At 38.7% G+C, this 23813-nt stretch overlaps 1 protein-coding gene across 2 annotated transcripts; it reads left to right on the top strand.

Moving 5' to 3' along the window:
• Positions 1-79: 79 nt before the first annotated feature.
• On the top strand, positions 80-23296 carry FGF5 (fibroblast growth factor 5). 2 transcript variants are annotated; one of them, XM_072810736.1, is made up of 3 exons: positions 80-738; positions 8776-8879; positions 20038-23296. In XM_072810736.1, exons 1-3 carry the CDS (start codon positions 372-374, stop codon positions 20383-20385), a joined length of 819 nt encoding a protein of 272 aa, XP_072666837.1. In that variant the 5' UTR covers positions 80-371; the 3' UTR covers positions 20386-23296. The 2 variants fall into 2 exon arrangements, with proteins under 2 accessions (XP_072666837.1, XP_072666838.1); XM_072810737.1 differs by lacking the exon at positions 8776-8879 and having other exon boundaries at positions 20038-20192.
• Positions 23297-23813: the final 517 nt, after the last annotated feature.

The raw sequence follows: 23813 nt of genomic DNA on the forward strand, positions 1-23813 counted from the left end.
GGTGCAGCTCGCGCCCTCCCCGCTTCCCCTCCCACTCGCCGTCTCCCATCCCCTCCCGCCTGCACACCCCCGCCCCCGGGGCCGCCGGGCTCCCTCCCGGCCCCGGCCGGAGAGTACACAAAGCGGCGGGTGAGGGGAAGCTTCGCAGGCGTGCACGGAGCGGTGAGGTCACCGGCGGTATAAATATCCCAGGACCCGCGCCGAGCCCCGTTCGAGTGGCCTCCCCGCTCGCTCCCCCTCCCTCTCCTCCCCGAGGCTATGTCCACCCGGGGCGGCGAGGGGGGCAGCGCCAGAGGCACGCAGCCGCGCGGGGGCTGCCGAGCCCAGAACCGGCCCTACAAGATGCGCTTAGAGCCCCCGCGGCTGGAAGAATGAGCTTGTCCCTCCTCCTCCTCCTCTTCCTCAGCCACCTGATCCTCAGCGCCTGGGCTCACGGGGAGAAGCACCTCGCCCCCAAAGGGCAACCCGGACCCGCTGCCACCGGCCGGAACCCGGGCGGCGCGGGCGGCAGCAGCACCAGCACCAGCGGGGGCACGACGTCTTCCTCTTCTTCCTCCGTCTCCTCCGCCCCCGGGGCTTCGCCGGGCATCCGAGGAAGCGGCTCGGAGCAGGGCAGCTTCCAGTGGAGCCCCTCGGGGCGCCGGACCGGCAGCCTCTACTGCAGAGTGGGCATCGGTTTCCATCTGCAGATCTACCCGGATGGCAAAGTCAATGGCTCCCACGAAGCCAATATGTTAAGTAAGTTGCTCGCGCTCCCGGCAGAGCGCGTCCTAAGCGGACGGCGGGGGACCCGGGAGGGACCGCGGTTGTTTTGCACCCTGGCCGCCCTGGCCGCCCTGGCCCTGGGACCCCGCCGGCCCTCGAAACCGCCGCGCGCGGGGGGTGGGGGTGGGGGTGGGGGGCTGCGTCTCCCCATCGCGGGTAAGAGGAAAGGCGATTCCCGGCGTGTGCGCTGCCAGGGGCTGGAGCGCGACACGGGCACCTTGTCTCCAGGTTCCCGGGGTCCCCACGAGGGGCCTCCAGCCTGTGTCTGGAGCAAAGAAACAAAAATCTGCCTCTTTGGTTTCTGTTCATCTCCTGCTTCTGTTTACTGAGACTAGCATTTTCTCTTGAGGCATCAAAGTGCATCCCTTTTCCTTGTCCATAACTGAACAGTTTATTTTTTTTTTAGAAGAATCAAGTCTCACATGCTGCCCCCCACAAAGGCCACCAGAAACCCCAAAGTAATATATATTATACATATATTTATCCGTGTTTATGTCTATTGCATATACATATTTGCACATTGTATACATAGAGAACATGTATGTATATTCGAGGGGAGACCAGACATCCCCTGCGTAGAGGAAGGCAGTGATCTGGAAAACCCGACACGTTTGGGGAAGGATACGGGATGGACATTCGGGTGACTGATTTCCGAGTTGGGTTCAGCAACGTTTAGTATGTTGAGACCATGGCAACACCTACCTCGTTAGGAAGCGGCCAGCCTTTGGTCCCCAAGGACAATCAAGGAAAAGTTCTTTATTTTGGAAGGAACTCAGAGGAGGTTCAGTTCCCTCCAGGTGTATTGTGTACTTTTTTTTTTTTTTTTTATGCTAAGCTTTAAATGTTCTTTCGGAGCTTTCTCTTTAGCTCTCTCTCTTCTCCCCTCTGCCCACGGCCTCTTTCCCTCCGCCCCATCTGCCTAGTCTTCCCGGCCTATCACGCCGCCCTGATTGCTCTCACTGCCTCTAGGCAGCTGATGGGGAGACGATCTGGGGGCGCGCGCGGCCCTGGGGCGACCTTGGGGGCTTTCCCTCGGTAGGGCCGGGCCGGGCCGCTCATGCAGCAGGGGTTGATCCAGCAGACAGACCTCCGGCCGGGCCTGCCAGGTGTCCCGGAAGAGCGCGAAGGTGGCGGGGAGGTTGCGCGGCGGCGTTGGGTCACCTGGCCGTCGTGTGTCAGCCTGGTAGCCCCAGGTGTACTTGACTTGCTTCGCTTCAAACCGGCCCCACGGGCCACCGAGCGTTCGCTGCCCCACGCTGGGGAGGAGCGCGGGCGCCACAGCGGGGCTGGAGGCGCGCGCGTCCTGGGGCGGGGGGCGGCGGGCGGCGGGCGGGCCCCTCCGGGGGTGCAGGAGGCCCGCGGTCCGCGCCGCCCCTGCCTCCCTGCCTAGTCCGGGCCCTCGAGCCGGGCCGCTTGCCGGCCGCCTGCGCGGGTTCGGGCGGCCTGGAGCCCCATCGGGGACCCCCTGCGAGTCCCGGGGCCTCCCGCGCCGCCCGGAGGAGCCTCTCTCCAGGTTTCAAGGTTCATTTCACTCTTTTCAAACAGCTCGCCGTCTTTGGGGTTGAAGGGCAAAGTCTGGTAGGGTGAAGGGGAGTTTGCTGAGATTTCAGGCGCAGCGAGGCACATGCACTTCAGTGTTTCCATTGGCCTTTCTCATCCCCCCCCCACCACCTCTTTACTCCATCAGACACCAGAGCTCATTCCCCACTTCTTCTTCTTTCCACCTTTCTTTTACAGGAGAACTGTTTCTGTGCTGTTCTTGTAGTTTATCCAGGTAATCAGCACCAGCACTAGATAAGTTCTGTGTTCCCAAGGGAGGACCCAAAGTTAGATGCAAAAGCTGCAGGTTGGATCTCTGGGTAAGGGCGGGGGTGGGGTGGGGTGGGGTGGGGTGGGGAGGATAAAGGAATGTATCTAGGGTGGGTTTAGGTATACTGGGGATCTCGGAACACCAGACTCATTCCCAAGATATTCACCTTCTCCTCTTGGAAAAGGCAAAGATTTTTGCAGCTTAGGCCTTGCCATAGAGGGAAGTTATAGAAAAGCATAGGAAGGAAAATGAGAACAGATCAACAAAGAGTACATTCAGCTAAAGGAGGCATTGACCAATATCTGCTATTTCCAAGGTATACTTTATTTTAAAATCCACTTCGAAAGATACCTAAAAAAGAATAGGGATGTTTACTAAACAGCATCTAAGTAAAACCTCCTTAACCGTCCCCAGTTCATTCCAGTTTAGAATAGCCTTTCAGAGTTTGGTTTGTATCTTTCATATGGCTTGCCATCATTCACTCATTCATTCATGCATCCATAACAGGCTACCTGCATCATCATCAAGCTTGACATTTTGATTACTTTTGAGAGTTGGAGGATTTTTTAGTTTGTTTTGCCTTCCATAGATTTTTCTCACAGAGGAAACCATAGCTTAAGTATTTAAATTATGGTGATTTTCTGCTTTGTGATGTCTGGAGTGTCCAATACTACTAACTACGATTTCATTACCATGGATGGATAAAGAATTTATGAAATATGTCATGTTTAGTGGGAAAGCATGTAATTTGGAAATTTAAAATAAGTTTCTGCCCTAAATAGCTGTGAAAGAGAAACAGAAGCCTGCTAATTATTGGGTGGTCATATAACTCTTTGAAAGCAGCACTTGACAGTTTCCCAACACATACATAAACTAAGGCATTGGTCATGGGCTGTTGGTTAGAGGACAGAAGGAAACATTTGCTGTTTAAGTCTCACAAGAGATGCTGAAAGCTGGGACCAAAGAGGACCATAGAGGATACACCAAAAGTTTTACCTTATCATCTCATTTTACTTTCTATGAGTTAGCAGTAATAGAAAACTTACATTTCTTTGGGCTCAGGATGCTACTTCAGAAAAGAATAAAAACTTTGCATCAAACTGTCTTCTAACAGGTTCTTTTAAACTCAGTAATTTTCTGTAATGTTTGTCAGAAGATAAACACACACTCATATGTTTCAGAACTATCATTTGACATTAAAATTTCTGCAAACTGTGAATATTTTCTAAGTTTCGCCATCAGAAGCACACCCTGGTCATAGATTTCGAAACACAATTTATTTAGTTAAGGCATACCACTCAATGTGTTCTTCGCTTCTCTTATACAGTAGTTATCCCAAGTTTTGGAGACAGAAAAGATAGTCAAGCTCATTGCAGATACACTCGTATTATGAAAAAATACTACTGAAAGATGAAGAAAAATGGACAAGATGGATAATAAAATCCAATTATTAAATTGAAACAAAGATTTTAATTTATATGCTTTCATGTTTAGTTTCAGAGCTTCTGTTGACTTACGTGGGGCCACTGATGAATAGGAAGTCAAGTAATTATCAGTTCAGGGAACAGAAGTTGAAGCTATGGCTACACAAGTCAAAGTGTTCACATAAAATATGAAAATTCTGACATATATTCTGACTAAACTGAACCCTCAATTTTACCAATTTTTATTTTTATTTATTTATTTTTAAGATTTTATTTATTTATTCATGAGAGACACAGATAGAGAGGCAGAGACACAGGCAGAGGGAGAAGCAGGCTCCATGCAGGGAGCCCGACGCGGGACTCGATCCTGGGTCTCCAGGATCAGGCCCTGGGCTGAAGGCAGTGCTAAACCGCTGAGCCACCCAGGGATCCCAATTTTACCAAGTTTTAAAAATCAAAATTCACTATCAATGTTGATGTCATGTAAATTCAACCTTTATATAGTCCCCCATGCCTAGCTAAACCAGAATCTGTAACTGAATAGAAAACATCAAATGGAAGATTTCTGTTACTAATTTAATCACTGAAAACTGCTAAACTGGATATTTCAAGACTCAGATTTGATAAAGATGCAGCATATCTGTTGCTGTGTGAATGCTAGTAGAGAAATTTCAGTTTTAAATTATTTTTCTTTGAGGATTTTCAGATGAGCTGATGAGAGCTTCTGATTACCTGTTATCATGTTATTCACTGAAAAAAGGGGGACACCTATATAATTTTATCAACCATCATTAATAGATTCTTGTATTAAAAAATATGGAAAGGACTAAGGTAAACACCTAGATATATATTTTCTTACTGAAAAAAACTTACTTTGTAATGCATGCCTATGCTTGTAAGTAGGTGGATTAAACAACCTGTGTATAAATTCTTGCCTCCTTCAATCTGGAAGTCAACCCCCAAATTCTACCAAGAGAAAATAGCTCTTTCTGTTAAGTGCTGGTTTTTTCTTTTGATCCTCTTACAGGTTAACACCCTAGGAGAGATAACACATTGTCACTAGCACTGTAATAGGAAACAATTACACTGATCCTCTCCCCATGCCCCATCCCCCAAGCGAGAGAGGGCCAAAGCTGCATAGGGAGTCCTGAAAGACAAAAGAGAGGTAGTGAGAAGGTCAAAGAAAACAATCCAGTTTAGCAAATATTCATTGACTATCTGTCTGATCTGTGAGATACACTTTGGCCTTCCACAATTTTGCTTAGGAATACCATCTTGGCATCCATAATGTGAATTGTGAATTCTCATAAGGTTTATTATTACTGATTCTAATGAGAGTCAGGAAATTATTGAAATTAAGAAAAATTTAGTTTTACAGAAATGTTTTCTGGGATTTATGTATTTGTGATTTAATGCATGTGGATATAAGATACTGTATAGAATTCTTTAGTGAGTTACTGAGATTTGGCATGGTAAAATCAATAATTGCATGATGTCTTGGAGGTGCAGTCAGGAGGTTGAATTGTAGGGCTTGTAGAATCTGCTCCAACATTCTAGTAAAAAAGACACTGTGAAATTACCGTTGAAATTACTTTGGAAATTACGATCTTAATACCGTTCTCAATATTACATCATAATTACATGATTTAGAAGATCATAGCAAAATTGCCTATGTAAAAAATAATTATTTCATCTGATCTCATCTTTATCTTTCCTGCATCCCTCATGATTTTAAATAGAATAATATATGTAAAAGCATGTTTTTAAGTTTTCACTTAAATATAATTTTTATTTCATTTTTTTAAGGATTTAATTTATTTGTTCATGAGAGACAGAGAGAGAGAGAGAGAGAGAGAGAGAGGCAGAGACACAGGCAGAGGGAGAAGCAGGCTCCATGCAGGGAGCCGGATGCGGGACTCGATCCCGGGTCTCCAGGACCACACCCCGGGCCGAAGGCGGTGCTAAACCACTGAACCACCCAGGGATCCCCTAATTTTTAAAAATTATAAAATCCAAAAAAAATTATAAAATCCATTAATTCCCAGGCAATATATCATTTTTATGCTGGAACTTGCAAGAAAAGAAACCAAGCAGTGTATAATAAAATAATAACACTTTCCATGTATGATTTCTTCTTCATATAATTTGTTATGATGCAAATTTTACATAGCATATACACACAGAATGTATATACAGTGTGCTAGCAAACAAGTGACTCAAAATGTGTTTTTTAAAAATAGAATATGTTACTTGTCAGAAGCTATAGTTTACATGGGCAAAGTGGTGCTCCCATTGAACAAATATTTATATTTGTAAGGGACTTTGTCTTGACCTCTCAAATGTTAACCTGTAAAAAGATATATTTAATAAGAATTTTATCTTTTATGCTACCATGTATTTTTTCACTTACATGTCTGTACAGGTTTGCGTTTGCCAAACCAAGTAATTTTCCAAAGAATGGAATAAAAACTCTCTAGCAATGTAGAATCATGAGTAAGTTGGGGGAAAACATACAACCAACTTTTCTTTTCTACCAATTCCATATTGTCCCTTTTGTGTTTCTCTTATTCCACACATAGACAATTTCTCATATTTCTGTGTCTCGTTTTTTTTTTTAAAGATTTTTTTTTAAATTTTTATTTATTTATGATAGTCACACAGAGAGAGAGAGAGAGGCAGAGACACAGGCAGAGGGAGAAGCGGGCTCCATGCTGGGAGCCCGACGTGGGATTCGATCCCGGGTCTCCAGGATCACGCCCTGGGCCAAAGGCAGGCGCCAAACCGCTGCGCCACCCAGGGATCCCTGTGTCTCGTTTTTTAACACGTTTACACAGCATTCATAATCACGTCCCCCATCTTCCAAATATCTAAAATCATTAATGCTGTTTTAATATCATACTGTAATTGTGATAGAAATATAACTTTGTATCATGTTCTATTTATGCTTTATTAATAACATGATCACAGCATCGTGATATACACATCGTTTATTGTATCTAACTTTACAAAGCATTCTGTATGCTTTGTCACTATTTGATTAAATGATAATGCTTCTAAATCCTTGGGTATGCATCACACACCCAAATAATTTGTACATCCAAATATATTGAAAAGAGCATTTTGAAAACATTTTGAGGAAATGTTTCTTTCAGAGTTTCTTCTTAAAAGCAAGAGTAGTTCCTTTCTAATAGTTTTTTGGGATTTTTTGTTTTATTTTCAAGAAACATACACTAAGAAAGTGGTAGTGGCAGTTTCCTTGAAATGTGTTTTATCTAGTCTGGACTAAATAACTTTTAACAAAGACAATAGTTCTTCAGCTACCCCTTCCCCCCATGAACTTCCTGACAAAGTGTTTAAGAAATCAGGTTGAATAAGCAGCAGTATTTGCTATGATTATAGGTACTAGCTCACATTGTACAAAAAAGTGCTTAATAAAAATATTCATATATACGTATTTATATATATCATATACATGTATATCCACAGAACTACTTTTTTGTTAACTGAATAATTTTATATGTACTTCAAATACTGCAGGGTGAGGTTACTATTTTTAAAAATTCTGGTAAATTTCTCTATTCAACAGAATACTGTTGAGATATCCTAATTAGTATATATATTCAGAATATTGTATATTGAAAGGTTGAGATTTACTTCCCTTCTTCCATCCTTTCTTCTTTCCTTCCTTTCTTCCTAAGATAAGTCTCTTTATAGCTTTAGTAAAGTACATTATTTTGTTCTCTTCCCCCCCCCACATACCTCATGAACTATGGTGTGTGATTCTCCTGACACAGTTGATGGACTTTCAAATTATTATAGGAGACAGAGGATATTGATTTGATATTGCTAACTATGAAATACTAAATATAAGCAATAATGTAATGAAATACCTCATTATTTTTTTTTTTTTGCCAGGAAAGCCATTTAAAATGCAAGATGTCTCAAAGCATAATGCGTTAAATGCTCATTGAGCCAATAATCCAAAATTATTTATAATGCTTTCAACATCTTTTTATGTGTAATCTTTAAATGAACTACTCATTGAATGATTGAATATGGTGTATATTGATTTGTACTTGTGTAGGTATTATAATTTGGAAAGAGGGATTTATTTCATGTAAATAAATAAAGAATTTGTCTCTGGCTTTCAATGGTTTATATTAGTCTTGGGTCAGACTTTATGAGCTCTAATATTAAAAGCAGTATATTATCTCGATGATAGAAAACAATGGATGAGAATTATTTTGAAAAGTATTTAAAGAAATTCTTTTAGATTCCTTTACAACTTGAAAAAATTCTATGGTTAAATATTGTTGGGACACCTGGGTGGCTCAGTGGTTGAGCATCTGCCTTCAGCTCAGGTCGTGATCCCAGGATCCTGGGATCGAGTCCCGCATCAAGCTCCCTGCAGGGAGCCTGCTTCTCCCTCTGCCTATATTTCTGCCTCTCTCTCAGTATCTCTCATGAATAAATACATAAAATCTTTTTAAAAATTGTTTACTAAAAGTGACTTATCACTTGTAACAAAAAAGGATTACTAATGAATCAGAACTAAATTTTTGAATTTTAAAATTTGTTATTTTAAGGGAACACTTGTGTTCTAGGTTGTTTTTTTTTAACATTAATGAAGGTCATGAAAAATAAGGATGTTAAATACTATGGGTTTTTTTTTTTTAAATCACAGCTATAAAGAATGAAAAGAATCTATGTAGAAATTGAATTCACCATGATTTATAGAGGAGTCTGTGTTTTATTTTGGGATTTCTGTCATCCTAGGTATTTTGGAAATATTTGCTGTGTCTCAGGGGATTGTAGGAATACGAGGAGTTTTCAGCAACAAATTTTTAGCGATGTCAAAAAAAGGAAAACTCCATGCAAGTGTAAGTAGAACCACTTTCTATTTGTTAAAGGTGTTATGGAGATTTTACATTTGTAGAATGGAATGAAATGATTTTCCACATTGTTAGATGAACAATTGGCTCAGAGGACTTAATGATTTCTTGGGTTTTTAAAAAGTATGTGTACACTTAACCAAATTAATTATACATGTTTTTATAAGTAATCATATTCATATTTCATTTACTTGAAAAAATAAGAGTCCACAAAAAACTTAAGAATAAATGATTTTGAAAATAGCACTCTCAAAGTGATCGCCATTATTTATTTCTTAAAATTGGTCCAACTGAGGGAAATATGAGAATACTAATAACACTACATAACAATTAAAATGTGCATTTTTCTCGTGATTGTGCATACTTAGTAGATCAGGTTCTTGTTCAATTTTACAAGCGATTCATGATTTCAAAAATTAGGTGTAAGTAATATATTTTCACAACAATAAGTATGGAGAGAAACCAATAATGAGAAGATTTTGATCTTTCTTAGGGAAATTCAATTTATCCATTTGAAGACTCATTTTGTATTTTTGTTGCATCAAAAACGATACTTCTTAAAATTATGAAGACAATTTTGCACTCAAAAATTTCTTCAAGCTATTTTACATTTTTAAATCAATTTACAAACTACAGATTTCTATTTTTGTCTGAACATGCTCATTAGTTGAGAAGCATTAAAACATTTGAAAGATAATAAACTATGTCAGATTAGTTTTGCTACTCACAGATATGACTTACAGATTTGATTTAGTACATATGCCCAGCACTTAAAAAGTGATGTATGCTTTTTCTGTAGTGTACTAAGATTTGTCACATTACATCATTTTTTCAAGCAATTATTATTTAACTCTTATTCTCTTTGATTTTTACTAAATGAATTGGAGAAATAATCACTTTTCTGGTTTTTGAAGTATATAGGAACTTTTAATTAAGAGTGTAATCAGTTGAAACTTACTATTTATGATTTTTACTTACAGATCTTTAAAAAAATTCATTGAGAATTTCACTTGCTTCAGTGTGTAGGAATTTCAGTTTTCCTTTTTCTAGCATTCAATTTCCCTTTTTCTAAAGGTGACTTGTTAATATCTCATGGAGGGGGTAGCAGAATTCAAGCTATTTCTATAATTATATGAGGACTAAATTAGATAAAACTTTAAAACTTTTAAAACAGTATTTGGTACATTGTAAGCGCTCAATATATACTATCTATTATTTGGTAATCTAAATATAATAGATACTAAAATCTCAGTTGATTGAGATAAATGAAGAACCGTTGCTAACCTCTTTAATCACCAATCAAAAGAATTATAAAAAGATTTACCTGCTTTATCTTCTGAGGTGGTTATTGTAATTCAGCAAACTATAATATTGTTTTCATAAGGTAATCACTCCTCATTTATTTATTTTAAGGGGCAAAGTTCTGCATCACTGCGCAAAAGTAGGACATGCCATTTTATTAAAAAAATTTGATTTAAAAAAATCAGCATGCAAAATAGAAGACAATGATCAAACACATCTAAACACAATCGCTTTTCCACAGCCTACTTTAAGGTTGTAGAAAATTGAAACACTTTCAGAACCTAAGCATCATCATAAAGTGCAGTGCACTGTAAAGAAACTCTTTTATTGGTTTGTTTAGGGTGAGTACCTTAACTTTTAAATTGTTCTGATTTATGCTCTAGTACATGCAAAAAATAGACTAAACTTGAGCCATCTTAAGGATAATTGCCACACTACTCAAAGTATTACAAATGGATGCCAATTAGAAAGGTCACACCGAGAGGTGAGGATACATGATTCCCCTGTCAAATGCAAGTAACAAATTTTCAGAAATTTGACCCAAATGTTTAAGGATGGCTGGCTGAAATAATGCAGATAATGAAAAAACAGCATCTGTTATTCTTTCTCATCTTGGCAGGCTAAAGTTATTTCATGGAATAATGACTTTTAAACAGTACAAAGCAAGTCTTGCTCTTGTCACTCACTGAAGCTCTTTGATATAAAAGTCATTCTAATGACTTTGAGCTGAATTGTAGATAAAAAATAAAGCCCTACAATTATGTGGATTCTTTTTAAATCAATTGTCCAAGCCCACTTTCTCCTATCTGAGCTTTTATTATCACTTTTTCTTTAGATGGAAACCTAATTAAATTATGAAGTGATTTATTTTTAATAAAGTTTAATTTAGAAATAGTATTAATCCTAGCAATTATCAGTTTTATGCCCAGATGGTTTCTTTCTTGTTTTCTTCTAGTTAAACACATTGAAAAATTGTTCTTGTAACTTTAGATATAATTATTTGATTTAGTTTTGATCTTCACTAAATTGCATTGTCACTTAAAAGGCTGAAAACCTTTATATTCTTAGGATTAAATGTGTAATCCATGAGCTGCTTTAAATTAATAAATTAATATGTGCAGAGGCATTTAAAGGGTACTTTATAATCATTTTGCTGTATATACAAGCATATATATATATACATATATATATATATATACAAATCATGTTGTACATCTGAAGCTTACACAGTGTTATATGCCAACTGTATCTTAACAAAACTGGAAACATTTGAAATTAATAGAGTTTATTTATAAAGGTAAATAGGGTTTTATTTATAAAAGTAATTATGAACCAGAATTCTGGGGAAAGTAATTCCCACAGTATATTGAAGAATATTAATGGATAATTGTAGATTTTCAACTCGGTTTTTATAGTAATGATTAGAATGCTAAAAATTAGTTGCTAGGCACAGACCATGTATTTGCACAGTTCTTTAAAAGCTCTTTTACTCACATTATCTCATTACATGATTAGGTGAGGAAAGAGTCTTAGATATGTTAACTCATTTCCCAAGTTAACACAGTTAACAAGTGACTGAACCAGAACCATCCTTTTAAATTTCTCTTTCTCTGTAAATGCTATAATGCTTTTTAGGGAAAAGCTAGTTGAAAGAAGACACTAAGTTTTGTTTGGAACCAGGTACATTGTTTTCTAGGAATTAATAATCACATAGTTTAATAATATTTTCATACTACATGTTAAAGAATAAATATTGGGGTATGTCCTTACAGTATTTTTCTTGTGCTGTGGACCCCCTTACCCAAGCTCTGTTGGGACTCTTTTTTTCCCATTTATTTCTGTGTCTCTGGTATTTGACTTTAAAGTCTAGAGAAGCAGAGGGATTGTTTGCCACAGAACTTTTCACAGACTTTTACACGTTGGTCATTCAATATGATGATACGTTGCATAGGGAACACCTTTCAAGATGAACTTTCAAAGCAGAAGAGAGCTCTGTTTTGTTTACTGAGATTTTTCATTTAGAAAACGCTTCATTATTCGCAGACGCAAAGATGGTGGATAGAAATAAGAGCCCGGAATGATTACACTTAGGCAACATTCGTGCTGATTTCTGTCTGTAATTCAGTAAGAGAAATTGTATTAGAACTTCATCTCTGTGTGTGCTTCTTCCGGCACTCATTCAGCCTACAGAATCTAGCAACCCACATGCAGCTCTCCTTACAGTCTTTACCAATATCCTCCAAATATACAGGGCAGCCAGATTCCTACCGAACAGGTTTTTTCAGCATTCTTTATGAGGAAGAAGGTGTCTGGTCTTCTCAAGATGTACTGGGAATCAATGAGAGTGGGAGTAGATGCCTCCCTGATTGCTGTGAGGGTTCGTCAGAGCCTTCTCTGTGACCTACACTCTCCTTCTCAATTTTCTGGGCTGAGGTACTTGTGGAAATGAGCTTACTTCTCTTTGTCACTGTCTCTCTGCCTGCTTGTCTGTTCCTGTTCCTTCCTCACCCTGTTCCTGCTCTCTCCTCAGGTTTGTTTTATCTATCAAAATCCCCCTAGAAAGCCTTTCTGGATTTATCTGAGGTAGGTTCAGATGTAGGAGTGAGAGACCTTGAGTGTAGTGGTTATGAACACAGATTGCGTCAATCTAGTTAAATTAAACCTAGTCATTTTACTTAATCTTTCTCTTCCTTGGTTTTATCAACTATAAAAAGAAGGAAAACTAAAGGAGCAATCTATTGTGATAGTTGAGCGGTTTATTTATTTATTTATTTATTTATTTATTTATTTTTAAAGATTTATTTATTTATTTATGATAGACATAGAGAGAGAGAGAGAGAGAGAGAGGCAGAGACACTGGAGGAGGGAGAAGCAGGCTCCATGCAGGAGCCTGACGTGGGACTCGATTCTAGGTCTCCAGGATCAGGCCCTGGGCTGCAGGCGGCGCTAAACCTCTGCGCCATCGGGGCTGCCCAGTTGAGTGGTTTAAATGAGATAATACATATAAAACACTCAGCATAGTGCCTGGAAAGTATTCAGCATTTCATTTTAAAAAGATCTTCCTTAATTTGCTCTCAGGCAGCTGTATAATGATCCAGTCTCCTCTCTCAGAACAAGACTTTGTGATTTGGGGGTTGGACAGCTGTGACCCCTCAGATATTTAGACCAGCCCCAAATCCTTTTTTATCATTGACCTTTTTTTGTGTAGGTCCAAATTTTTTGTGCCTACGAAGTCCCTTATCTCCAGAGTTTTCCTTTTTTTCAAGGAGCCTAATTTGAAAGCAAAATTCCCAGGCGCAAGCTCTTAAAGAGGCAAAGATTTCTTCAATCATAATCTCATAATTCTTTTAAAGCCCTGGTGCATTTTGTTTTTCCCTAAAGAAAATGTAAATCCTGAACAAGATGGTTATAATGCATTTTTCAGCCTTTTTTAACAAAGTATGCATGATAGCTCATTGCCTATTGGGAAAAAACATTCTAGCTTATTTTAAAGGTCCAGAGAGAAGCATGTGGTGGAATTATTTTTGTTTCTCAGGGTTTTAGGGGATCATGTTTGGAAGGAAAGCTAATTGCAGAGTTTACGAAACAGGCATGGAATGTGTGCTTGATCAGCCCTAAGCAAGGACTAGAACGTCTTCCTTTCCTGGTTTCAGAGGGTGCCAGCTGGCTTGCCCAGAATGGGAGTCTGGACTGGACTTCCTGCGCTGGGGGCAGTGTGAGGAAGAGTATGCAGCCTTAATAGCTAGGCATGTTTACTGAAAGGGGAAATGGAGACTTGAGCAATATTTACCATCATTCTAAAAAAATAACGTATTAAGCACTACACTCTCCCAGTCGAGCCCAGGAGTTCTATAAAGGCATTTGAGTAGAAATTCTACCTGCCCTCTAAGGGCTTTCAATTTACATAGTAAAACCAAATGTCCAGCAATGTAGGCTAAAAAAACGGGCTCAGGGCCCTGCCTTTACAGTAAATGTCAGTTTTCCCTTAATTTCACAGTATGTTAATCTAGCTAGAGAGCCTGTTTTATTGAGGAAATCTGGATGTGATGCATTGACTTGTAGCTTCAGAGATCCATTTTAGCCCAACATGAGGGATGGTGTTCTTGTTCTTCATTGGTTTGGGGGAATGGTATTGTTCTTCATCAGTATTTTAACATGGATCAACTTTAAGACAAGTCTAGGAGATGCCCTTGGGTTTGTGTGGTGTTAAAGAGCTGGAACCTAGGAAACTGGGAAATTGGAGCTTTAGGTCACAGGTGCCCAACCTGGCACTTGGTAAACATCGGGCTTTCGTGGATCGTTTTCTTTACTTGTCTGCCTTGGAGAATTAGATAATAGTGCCTTGCTCGTCATGAGATTATTGTGAGAGTGAAATAAGAGATGTAAAATCCCTGGCCTATAGGAGCCCCCAGTAGCTCAGTTTTTTGAGTTAAGAAGAACATCAGAGAGAAAACTCTTAGCTTGCCCGCATCAGATCACACAGGATGCTGGTTAATGAGGCAATTCCAAGGACTCCGCCTTTGATTTACTAAGACACAATCTCTGGAGGTAGGGCCTGGGGAATCTGCATTTTGCACTGGCTCCTGGAGTACTTTTAAGTCAATTCATAAAGTTTGGAGGGTGAGAAATCCTGTGGTTCGTATTCTTCGTTACATTACCTCAGGTCGGTTTATTATTAAATCCAGCTTGCATATTCCCTTGGTCACTCAGGATGAAGAATCGAGACATAGAATGGACAGATGTCCAGTGCCAAACAGGAAGTAGGCTCTGCCCTGAAGATAGCATAGTATGGCTGCAACCCCTAGAAGGAGCCTATGCAATCAAGAGTAAAAGGCACCCCTTTGGGCGCATGCTGCCCTGCATTGGGGTATTCTGTGTGGAAGCTGTTGGAGCAGGGTCTGCCTTTTAGCTTTTAATCACCACCAAAGGAGGATGTTTTTGTTTGGGGGAACATCCACCACAATGATACAAAGCAGCCTAGGATACAGGCACCTTGGAGGGGCAGCCCCATATGTGGGAGTCGGGATGGGATGGAAGAAGCACTGAAAGGAGGCAGGTGTGTGTGCAGTAAGGGAACTTTGCTTAAAGTACAGTTTGGTTTATAATTGTTTTTTTTATTACAGTTTATTTTAATTATTTAATAATATCACAGCCCACAATAACATTTTAATTATTTGTATTTGGTTAATTATTTCTTCATAAGGTTTTTCAAAAAAGGGAGGCAAATCAAAGAAAACAAAGTGAAATGAAGAATGGAAATTGATTTTAATTTTTTTATTTATCCCACAAACTCCAAGCATTGTACCGGTGTTGGTCCAGATTCCCTCCTATCCCCATACCCCTTGCATATACTACCTATCTACTTCTGTTGTTGCACCAAGTGAGAATTGCTGCTTGCTTGCATAGCCTAACTCATTCACTGCAAGATCCTCAATCATCACACAACAGGATATTTACTAAGGAACAAAACTATGTTAAGAGGTTTTAGAAAGCTTCTAAAAAATAATGTTTCAGAAAGAATTTTCTGTTTGCCTTACTTGAACCTCAGATTTCAATTAAGCAGAATTAGTCCTTTCTAAAATATCCCAGTTAATCAAAGTTTCTTTGAACTGAATTTGACCTTTCTTCTAAACATCCATTGTGAGTTCTCACTGTGTGAAGAGATGAGTACAATCAAGGCACAGTGTCCTTCTAATCCAAAATTTCTTGTTTTCCTTAATTGCATTCTTTTCCCTCCTCTGAAGAATTAGGCTCTCCAAGCAAAAATAGTTTTAAGTTTTATTTATTTGGTCCATGAGGACTATATTAAATTACATCAGGACTATGTGAAATTACCTAAAAGTTAGCTGATATTTCATTTTAATTTTGCAATTATTATTTGTTGAATGTAAATTGTTTTTACACTTGCAAGATCAAGGAGAAATTAAGAGAAAAACATATAATTTAACTCAACAAAGAACATGGACAGCGCCATGTCTGTATTGTTTCTCATTGTAAAAGTGGCAACTAGCACAGTGCCTGACATGGGATACATAATCAATAAGCAGCTGTCATTAGACTTGTAAACTACGAATTTGAAACAAAGGTATGGTTTCTTTAAGAACATTTTAGTGTTTGGTCTCATAGTGGCCGATGGTGCTAGCAGGAAGAGGTGATGGGGGTTCTGAATTCAGTAGCTTATTTGAAATTTCATTCACCTCTCTACTTCACACCTTAACAACAGAAAAAGTCTTCATGGCAACCTCACTTTTTCTAGAAAAATAACGTAGTTCTATTATTTAAAAATATGTATTTTGCCAAAGCACTTCTTACAATTCACAGATTTATTTTTTTATTTTTTAAGATTTTATTTATTTATTTGAGAGAGAGAGGAGAGAAAGAGCATGAGCAGGGTGGGGAGTGCCAGAGGAAGTGGGAGAAGCAGACTCCCTGCTGAGCAGGGATCCTGACATTGGGCTCGATCTCAGGACTCTGGGATCATGACCTGAGCAGAGGGCAGACGCTAAGTCAACTAAGCCATCCAGATGCCCCAATTCACAGGAGATTTAAAAAATTAAAAGTAGCTTGGAAAATGTATTATCCAAAACTGAGTAATGGTAAATGTATATATATTTAAATAACTGTATATTTAAGACCTATATTGCTTACTGACTCTCTGCTACAAAAATGGTTCATGCATGATATTAGGGACAGGAATTCATTGCTTAGAGTCACCATCTTGTCTGAACAAGGGCAGAAATAGTGACAGAAGCAGTCAATCCCTCAAGAAGAAACTAGATCTCCTGATGAAAAAATTCATTGAAATGTTTGTTTCAAATAGTTCTGTTCCATCACAGCTGGGCAAATTTTTCAGACAAAACATTAATTTAGAAGTCAATTAAGAAAGCCAAAATAGTCTGACTGCCTTTACTCCTATTCTAATGAAGGAGCTGGAAAGGCTGCGGGGCTGCCAGTAATGCACAGGTCCTCAGGTTCTGGACATCTCTGCCCCCAGTAACAGGTGACCCTTGAAAAATCTAGAGCTAAAATCTATTTCTTTTTTTTTTTTTAAGATTTTATTTATTTATTCATGAGAGACACACAGAGAGAGGCAGAGACACAGGCAGAGGGAGAAGTAGGCTCCCCACCGGGAGCCCGATGTGGGACTCGATTGCAGGACCCCTGGTATCAGGCCCTGACCTGAAGGCAGACGCTCAAACACTGAGCCACCCAGGCGTCCCTAGAGCCTGAATCTTAAGAAAGAACTTAAGAACACAAATCTTAAGGAGGAAAAGAGTAAGGTTTTAGATGGAATAATTTTAGGAGGTGGAGTTGGTGGACTTTCACCCATATGAAGACTCTAAGATAGAATTGCTATAGGTTTACATTGCCATGGTGTGTGTGTGTCAGTAAAGAAATAGTTAAATAATGTAGTATACTTAAAAAAAAAACCTGTCAAAACTGAATAAAGAAATCACTGCTATCCTTTTTTCAGGAAAATGGATTTTTGCAAAACAAGAGTAGAGGTCAGGTCAAGGTATAATGTATTATATATCTTTAAAAATATTTTTCAAGTACATTTGAGGAAAAAAAATATGAGGCAGGGTAAATATACCTGCTACTCTCTGATGAAACCTCCTATACCTTTTCTAAAATGCTTATTGTTTTATGTAGCAGAAAACATTACAGATGACTATAGGTTTTATTTTAAAATAAAACTTCAGTATTATTGAATGAAGTGGGAGAGCATTTAAGTCCTTTTAAAACCTAAGCAACCATAAAAACATCTACATTTGACAGGAAGTCTTTTCAATAAAAAATAGGAATAGTAAATGTATACTCTACTATAATGACGTCAGCACAGCACCCTTGGCCTAGCCATAGGCTGGTAGGGTATGCTAGGAAGAGAGGGATGCCATGGTGGTGGTTCTTTAAAACATCCGCTTCCAGCTGCTAGAGATCAAATCCAGCAAATCACCAGTACGCTTGTGGAAGTTCTAGATATATATAACTCCATAGCCTTCAAGTAAAGAGCTTTATTGATTGAACTATACTTGAATGTAAATAAATTGGGTAAACTGTCATATATAATGTAAACGTGCTGTTGGAAGCGCTCTGAAATTGGTTGTCTACCAGTATTGTCAGTACTTTGCACAAGTCAAAAAATTAATGTGACCATCAACAGTAGATTTACATAGACTGCCTTCCAGCATTCTGACTTTCAGATGACAGCGTTGTGCGGAGAAAAGATTGGCTTAATTAGAAAAACCAAGATAAAAAAAGAAATCTTAATTCCAGTACAGTACCTTTTGGTCTGATATGAAAAGGATATCATCTATATATTTAGTGTTTTTCTCTGTAGACATCAACATATTTGGTATTCACAAACCCGGGAATTCTAGGCAATGGTGCTCCTTGAAATTGTGAAACATGGTGGTCTGGCCTAGGATAGGAATTCTCATTCTTTGGGAGTTTTGGCCTCTTTTGCATTTGATGAAAGCTACCCATATTTTCCTTAGAAAAATATTTTGGTACTCACAGGAGCCCTATGGATAAGGATGTGGTTAAGGAGCCTAAAGCTAAGACCTTGATTGGCAGAATCGTAGGTCTGATTCCGTGCTCATATTCTTCCTCCATACATTTTCCTTTAATTCCTCAACAAAATTGTCTGTTAAAAATTTAATTAGAAATTTCGAAGTAACTTAAAAACAGTAACAGAATTCAAATATATTAAAAGTTCCTCTTGTTTTTATGTACATTGATGTTATTTCACTAAGTACACAGTAAACAGAAAATCATCAGCATTGCAAGCACGGTAAACTATGTATTTTCAGAGCCCTTCCTGGCCCACTTGGTCAGCCCTACTTCTTCTTCCTCCCACCACACATCCTATATGGAAGTCAACACCTGTAGCAGGGTCGTGCTGACCTGTGGACACACTGTTCCTGCTCTGAGAACACTTTCTTATGTCACCTGCCTTGCTAGTATCTTGTTGTACTTGAAAACGTAGCTCAGATGTCACCTTTTCTAGAGAGATTTCCCTACCCTCTGCCTGGTCACTTCCATCCTCTTAGATTCCCTTCCTCTATGCTACCTCAAGGGCAGACATTGCGTGTGTGTGTGTGTGTGTGTGTGTGTGTGTGTCTGCAGAGGGAGAGAGAGAGAGAGAGAGAGATCTGGATGAGGTATTGCTAGTGACTCCAAAAGTAAATTTTTTCTTCTTGGCATCAATATTCTCTCCTGTATCACTGTGTGAAGATGTATTTTTTCCTAAAGAACTCTAACACATGCAATATTAATAGGGCCATATGCTACCCCTCTCTCAGCACCATGAATCACACTGCTAACACTGAAAAATGTATTCTTGTTTCAAAGGAATAATATGACCCCATTTCTCCGAACATGAATTCCTGTTTTACGAGGCAATTGTTCCTTAGTAATTCAGTTCTATTTATTTTCTCGATGGCTTAAGAGGGGGAAAAAATCTTAAAATATTAAAAGTCAATTTTTTTTTTTTACTGCCAATCTCAAAGTAATTTAGAACCATAACAGAATTTCAATATAACACAGTTCCTGTTATCATTTTTATATAATTATTGATACTATTTCACTAAGTACATAGTAAACCGAAATCGGCATTACCAGGATGAATAAAGTAGGAGGACAGAAATGCACACGGTATTTTAAAGCAACCTTTTGAAAGAAGCAAACGTCTTTGCAAAAGAGAACAGGGAGGCGGTGGGGGGAGGCCTGGGAGGAAGGCTTTGGTGAACAGTTTTTGGGTTTCCTTTTACCGCAGAAGACCTCATTTTATTAGATGCTGAAATATTGGTACGACCTCAGCTTCTTCTTCTCTCCCCCCCAGGCCAAGTTTACAGATGACTGCAAGTTCAGGGAGCGATTTCAAGAAAACAGCTATAACACCTACGCCTCCGCAATACACCGAAGTGAGCCCGCGGGCCGGGAGTGGTACGTGGCGCTCAACAAGCGGGGCAAGGCTAAGCGGGGCTGCAGCCCGAGGGTCAAACCCCAGCACGTCTCCACCCACTTCCTGCCAAGGTTCAAGCAGCTGGAGCACCCAGAACTTTCTTTCACAGTTACTGTCCCTGAGAAGAAGAAGCCACCCAGCCACGTCAAGCCAAAGGTTCCCCTGTCTGCTCCTCGGAAAAGTCCCAACACAGTGAAATACAGACTCAAGTTTCGCTTTGGGTGAGACTCCGCGTGGCCTGGTGAGAAACCATGCCTTGCCCTCGGGAGGCTGCATGGGTCTTTACAGCTCCCAGAAGAGCGAAAACAACACAACACAACACAACACAAAACACAAAGAACCGTTTGGATGCAGCCGCAAGCTCTACCTACTACCCTGCATTGAAGTCAGGCCGTTCGTTTCACTGCGGCTGAAACAGAAACGTCCTCTGACGGGGACTGCACTGGAATTGTGTGTTTGATGCCGGGAGCGCCAAGACGTTTCGCTTTAGGTTTAGTGCACGCTCTGTATTTTCAGAAAGTTAAACAGCGCGGACTATGTGATTTTCTGGCTTTTACAGATCAACACGAAAGAACATACATGAATACATTTCTATTTTTGGTTTCCAAAGAATATTTTGATGCAGATAAAATATTTTATTAACTTTTTTTTTGTTTTTTGGTTTTTTAAAGTACCTCTGCATTGAGCATATTTTCTTACTTTTATTATTTTAATTAATATGACATAACCATTTGAATGCAGTTTATGAATATAAATGTGTTTATAGCCCATTTGTAACAAGTGGATTTTTTCATTTTTCTTATTTATTGCACTTTTGATTATTATTATTATAATTTTTTTTTTTTTTACCGTACCGCAGATAATGTAAGTTTAGTTCTTCATCTTAAAAATGCTTAAATCCTCTTCAACGGCACCAAAGGCTTAGGTCTATGCATGTGTGCATGTGCGTGCACGCGCGCGCGCGCGCGCGCGTGTGTGTGTGTGTGTGTGAATTCATGACAGTATGTAGAATCCTACCCCTTTGGTGGCTGGGCTGCAACGGGTTAGGGTTAAGGAGAAGATATTAGGATTTTTGATGGAATTACAATCTGGAGGTAAGGAAAAGGATTCTAGGCACAAGTACACTACGTTTGCAGCATTTATTGGGATCTAATTCTGCCTTGCCTGTATTTCTCCTTTTATCTACCCACCCTGCCCTCATTCTTGAACAGCTGGAGGAATACATTTTATTCTGTCCATCAAGCACACACTATGAAACCAGAGTGCTTTAAAATACCTCTTGTGTGACCCTCTGCTATCCCCACTGTAGAGATCCACGGGTAGCAACCCACTTAGCAGAAAAACGTGAAGACCTGTAGGAGATGAATCATGCCACAGCTATGCACATCGAGTCCCATTGTCAAAAATATTCTTATTACTCAGACTAGAGCCCTTTGAGTTTGCTATCCTAAAGGTAATCGTTCCAGTGAATAGACAGCCCTTTAGGATAGATACTTTCTGATGTAGATTTTTTTAAAAGCTGGCCATGCGGTATGGGGAATTTAATTTGGGAACTTGATCATTGAAAGTGGCACTTAATTCTCAACCCGCATACTGAATATTGGGCATGAATCACGGAAAATTTAACTTGAGAGAATTTACATAATTTATATGTTTTCTTGGGCAATCATTTCTATGAAGTTCTATAAAATGTGAGTGTTTACGTTCAGAAATGTGCCAATAAAAAAAAGTACAGTTAAAGCTTAGAAGTATGTCTTTCACAGGAAGAACAAGAGTTCACAGAAAGCTTGTGTTTTCTATTTAAGGACGCTTCTTTTAAAAGATCCTGACAAACTTTTTTAAGGTATGGTTTATTTCGGTGCATAAATGTGCAGTAGAAATTTATCACAATTGAACCAACTACTACTTACACAGATTGCTTTTTTTTAAATGGAAACAAACTATACACGTATAATATGAAATCACCGATCAGCAAAAACATCACGCCTATACTCTAGTATCATATTTTATTATAAAGTCAATAATCTGACTAAACATTGTTTGCATTTAATGCATGATTTTTAAAAATATAAAATGAAATACTACAAAAATTTTCTTATGTATAAATTTCTCTTGGGTTAAATGAAATAAGATTTTGGAGACGAATATGTCCAACTGTTATCCAACTGGCATATCACCTAAATGCACAGTACAAAGCTGAAAATAGCCTTTAGTTTATTCTAATATGTTAAGAATTGTGCACCATGTATCAAGTTCTTAGTACACAGGAAAAATTAAAATCGTAAAACAGAACAGTAGACATGAGTTCCTAAATGGGCAAGGAAAAGATGGTATTGATGATTAACAACAAACTAAATTAATGCATATATTATATTAGGCTAATGCTGCTGGTAGTTTAAACCATAAAATAATAGCTTATCTTGTAGTCCTAGTTTGATTTGATTAGTATATGAAACTCAAAGTAGGATAGTTACTAAATATATGTTATGCAAGTCAGGACTCATTAATTTCAAAATTTAAAGGCAAGCTAAAATTTTTTTAAAAATCTAAGTTACACGTATCTTCAGTTTACTGGCCATACACAAGTACATTTAATTAATGCTCACTGAAGCTTAAAGTTACCTAAATTAATTAATTGAAGGAACTCAGGTACAGAAAACATGTATAAATATAACTCCTTACTACTACCTAGAACTTTTGATGAGGGGTCCTTGCTTATGTTGTTTTTGATAATTTTTAAGTAACTTGGCCCACCTAACATCAAATGAAGTTGTTTAATCATGATTATGTTTATCTAAAAACATCAGTGATTTGGCATTAAAATTTAGGGACCTAATGGGCCTAGGAGAGAGATGGCAAATACCTTCCTATTGACAATTCAGTTTTACTAATTATATTATGCTTAATTTAATTTAAGATATTCTTTATTTGGAACATCTATAGAGATAAATAGAGGTTAACAATAAGATGTAATAACACTGTGGTTTTTATTTCACAAATGATACTGTCACTTCCTTCTAAAGAAACTAATTTGAGAGTGTGGGTGTATATAAATTATCTTCGTTCTTTTGCTGAGTTATAGTGGGCCAGGAGTTCAAAATCATGTGATGACAATAAAGGATAACGACAAAAGTTATTTCTGAATATAATAATTCTATTGTTTTAGATGACTTTGCTCCTTGAAAGTGAAAATAAAACACCATAAATCTGATAGGTAAATTTTCTATAAAACTGATCTTGAAATAGAAAATTAAATAATTTTCTTAAATTAACATTTTTTACCCTTCCAAAAGACAAAGAGACTAAGCTGCGGCTTCCCACATTTTTAATAACAGAATGAAAATATTGCACAAACTGAAACCTTGAATTATGGCACCACTTTTACAGTTGCAGAAAATTGCTTGTACATTTAACTTTTTAAATTTTATTTATTTATTTATTTATTTATTTATTTATTTATGAGAGAGAGAGAGAGAGAGAGAGAGAGAGGGAGAGTGGCAGACGGAGAGAGAGGGAGAAGCAGACTCCCCACTGAACAGGACCATGGGATCATGACCTGAGCCAAAGGCAGACACTTAACTGACTAAGCCACCCCGGTTCCCCTGTACAGTTAATTTTAAAAATAAAAATATTGCTGGCATGGCTGCATTGAG

Source organism: Canis lupus, chromosome 33 (genome assembly GCF_048164855.1).
Source record: "Canis lupus baileyi chromosome 33, mCanLup2.hap1, whole genome shotgun sequence".
NCBI classification, from domain to species: Eukaryota; Metazoa; Chordata; class Mammalia; order Carnivora; family Canidae; genus Canis; species Canis lupus.

Bases quoted from the DNA above. Each gene is read 5' to 3' on its own strand.
- FGF5 (XM_072810736.1), top strand. From the start codon at position 372: ATGAGCTTGTCCCTCCTCCTCCTCCTCTTCCTCAGCCACCTGATCCTC. The intron at 739-8,775 runs GTAAGTTGCTCG...CTGTCATCCTAG, and splicing joins CCACGAAGCCAATATGTTAA to GTATTTTGGAAATATTTGCT. The intron at 8,880-20,037 runs GTAAGTAGAACC...TCTCCCCCCCAG, and splicing joins AAGGAAAACTCCATGCAAGT to GCCAAGTTTACAGATGACTG.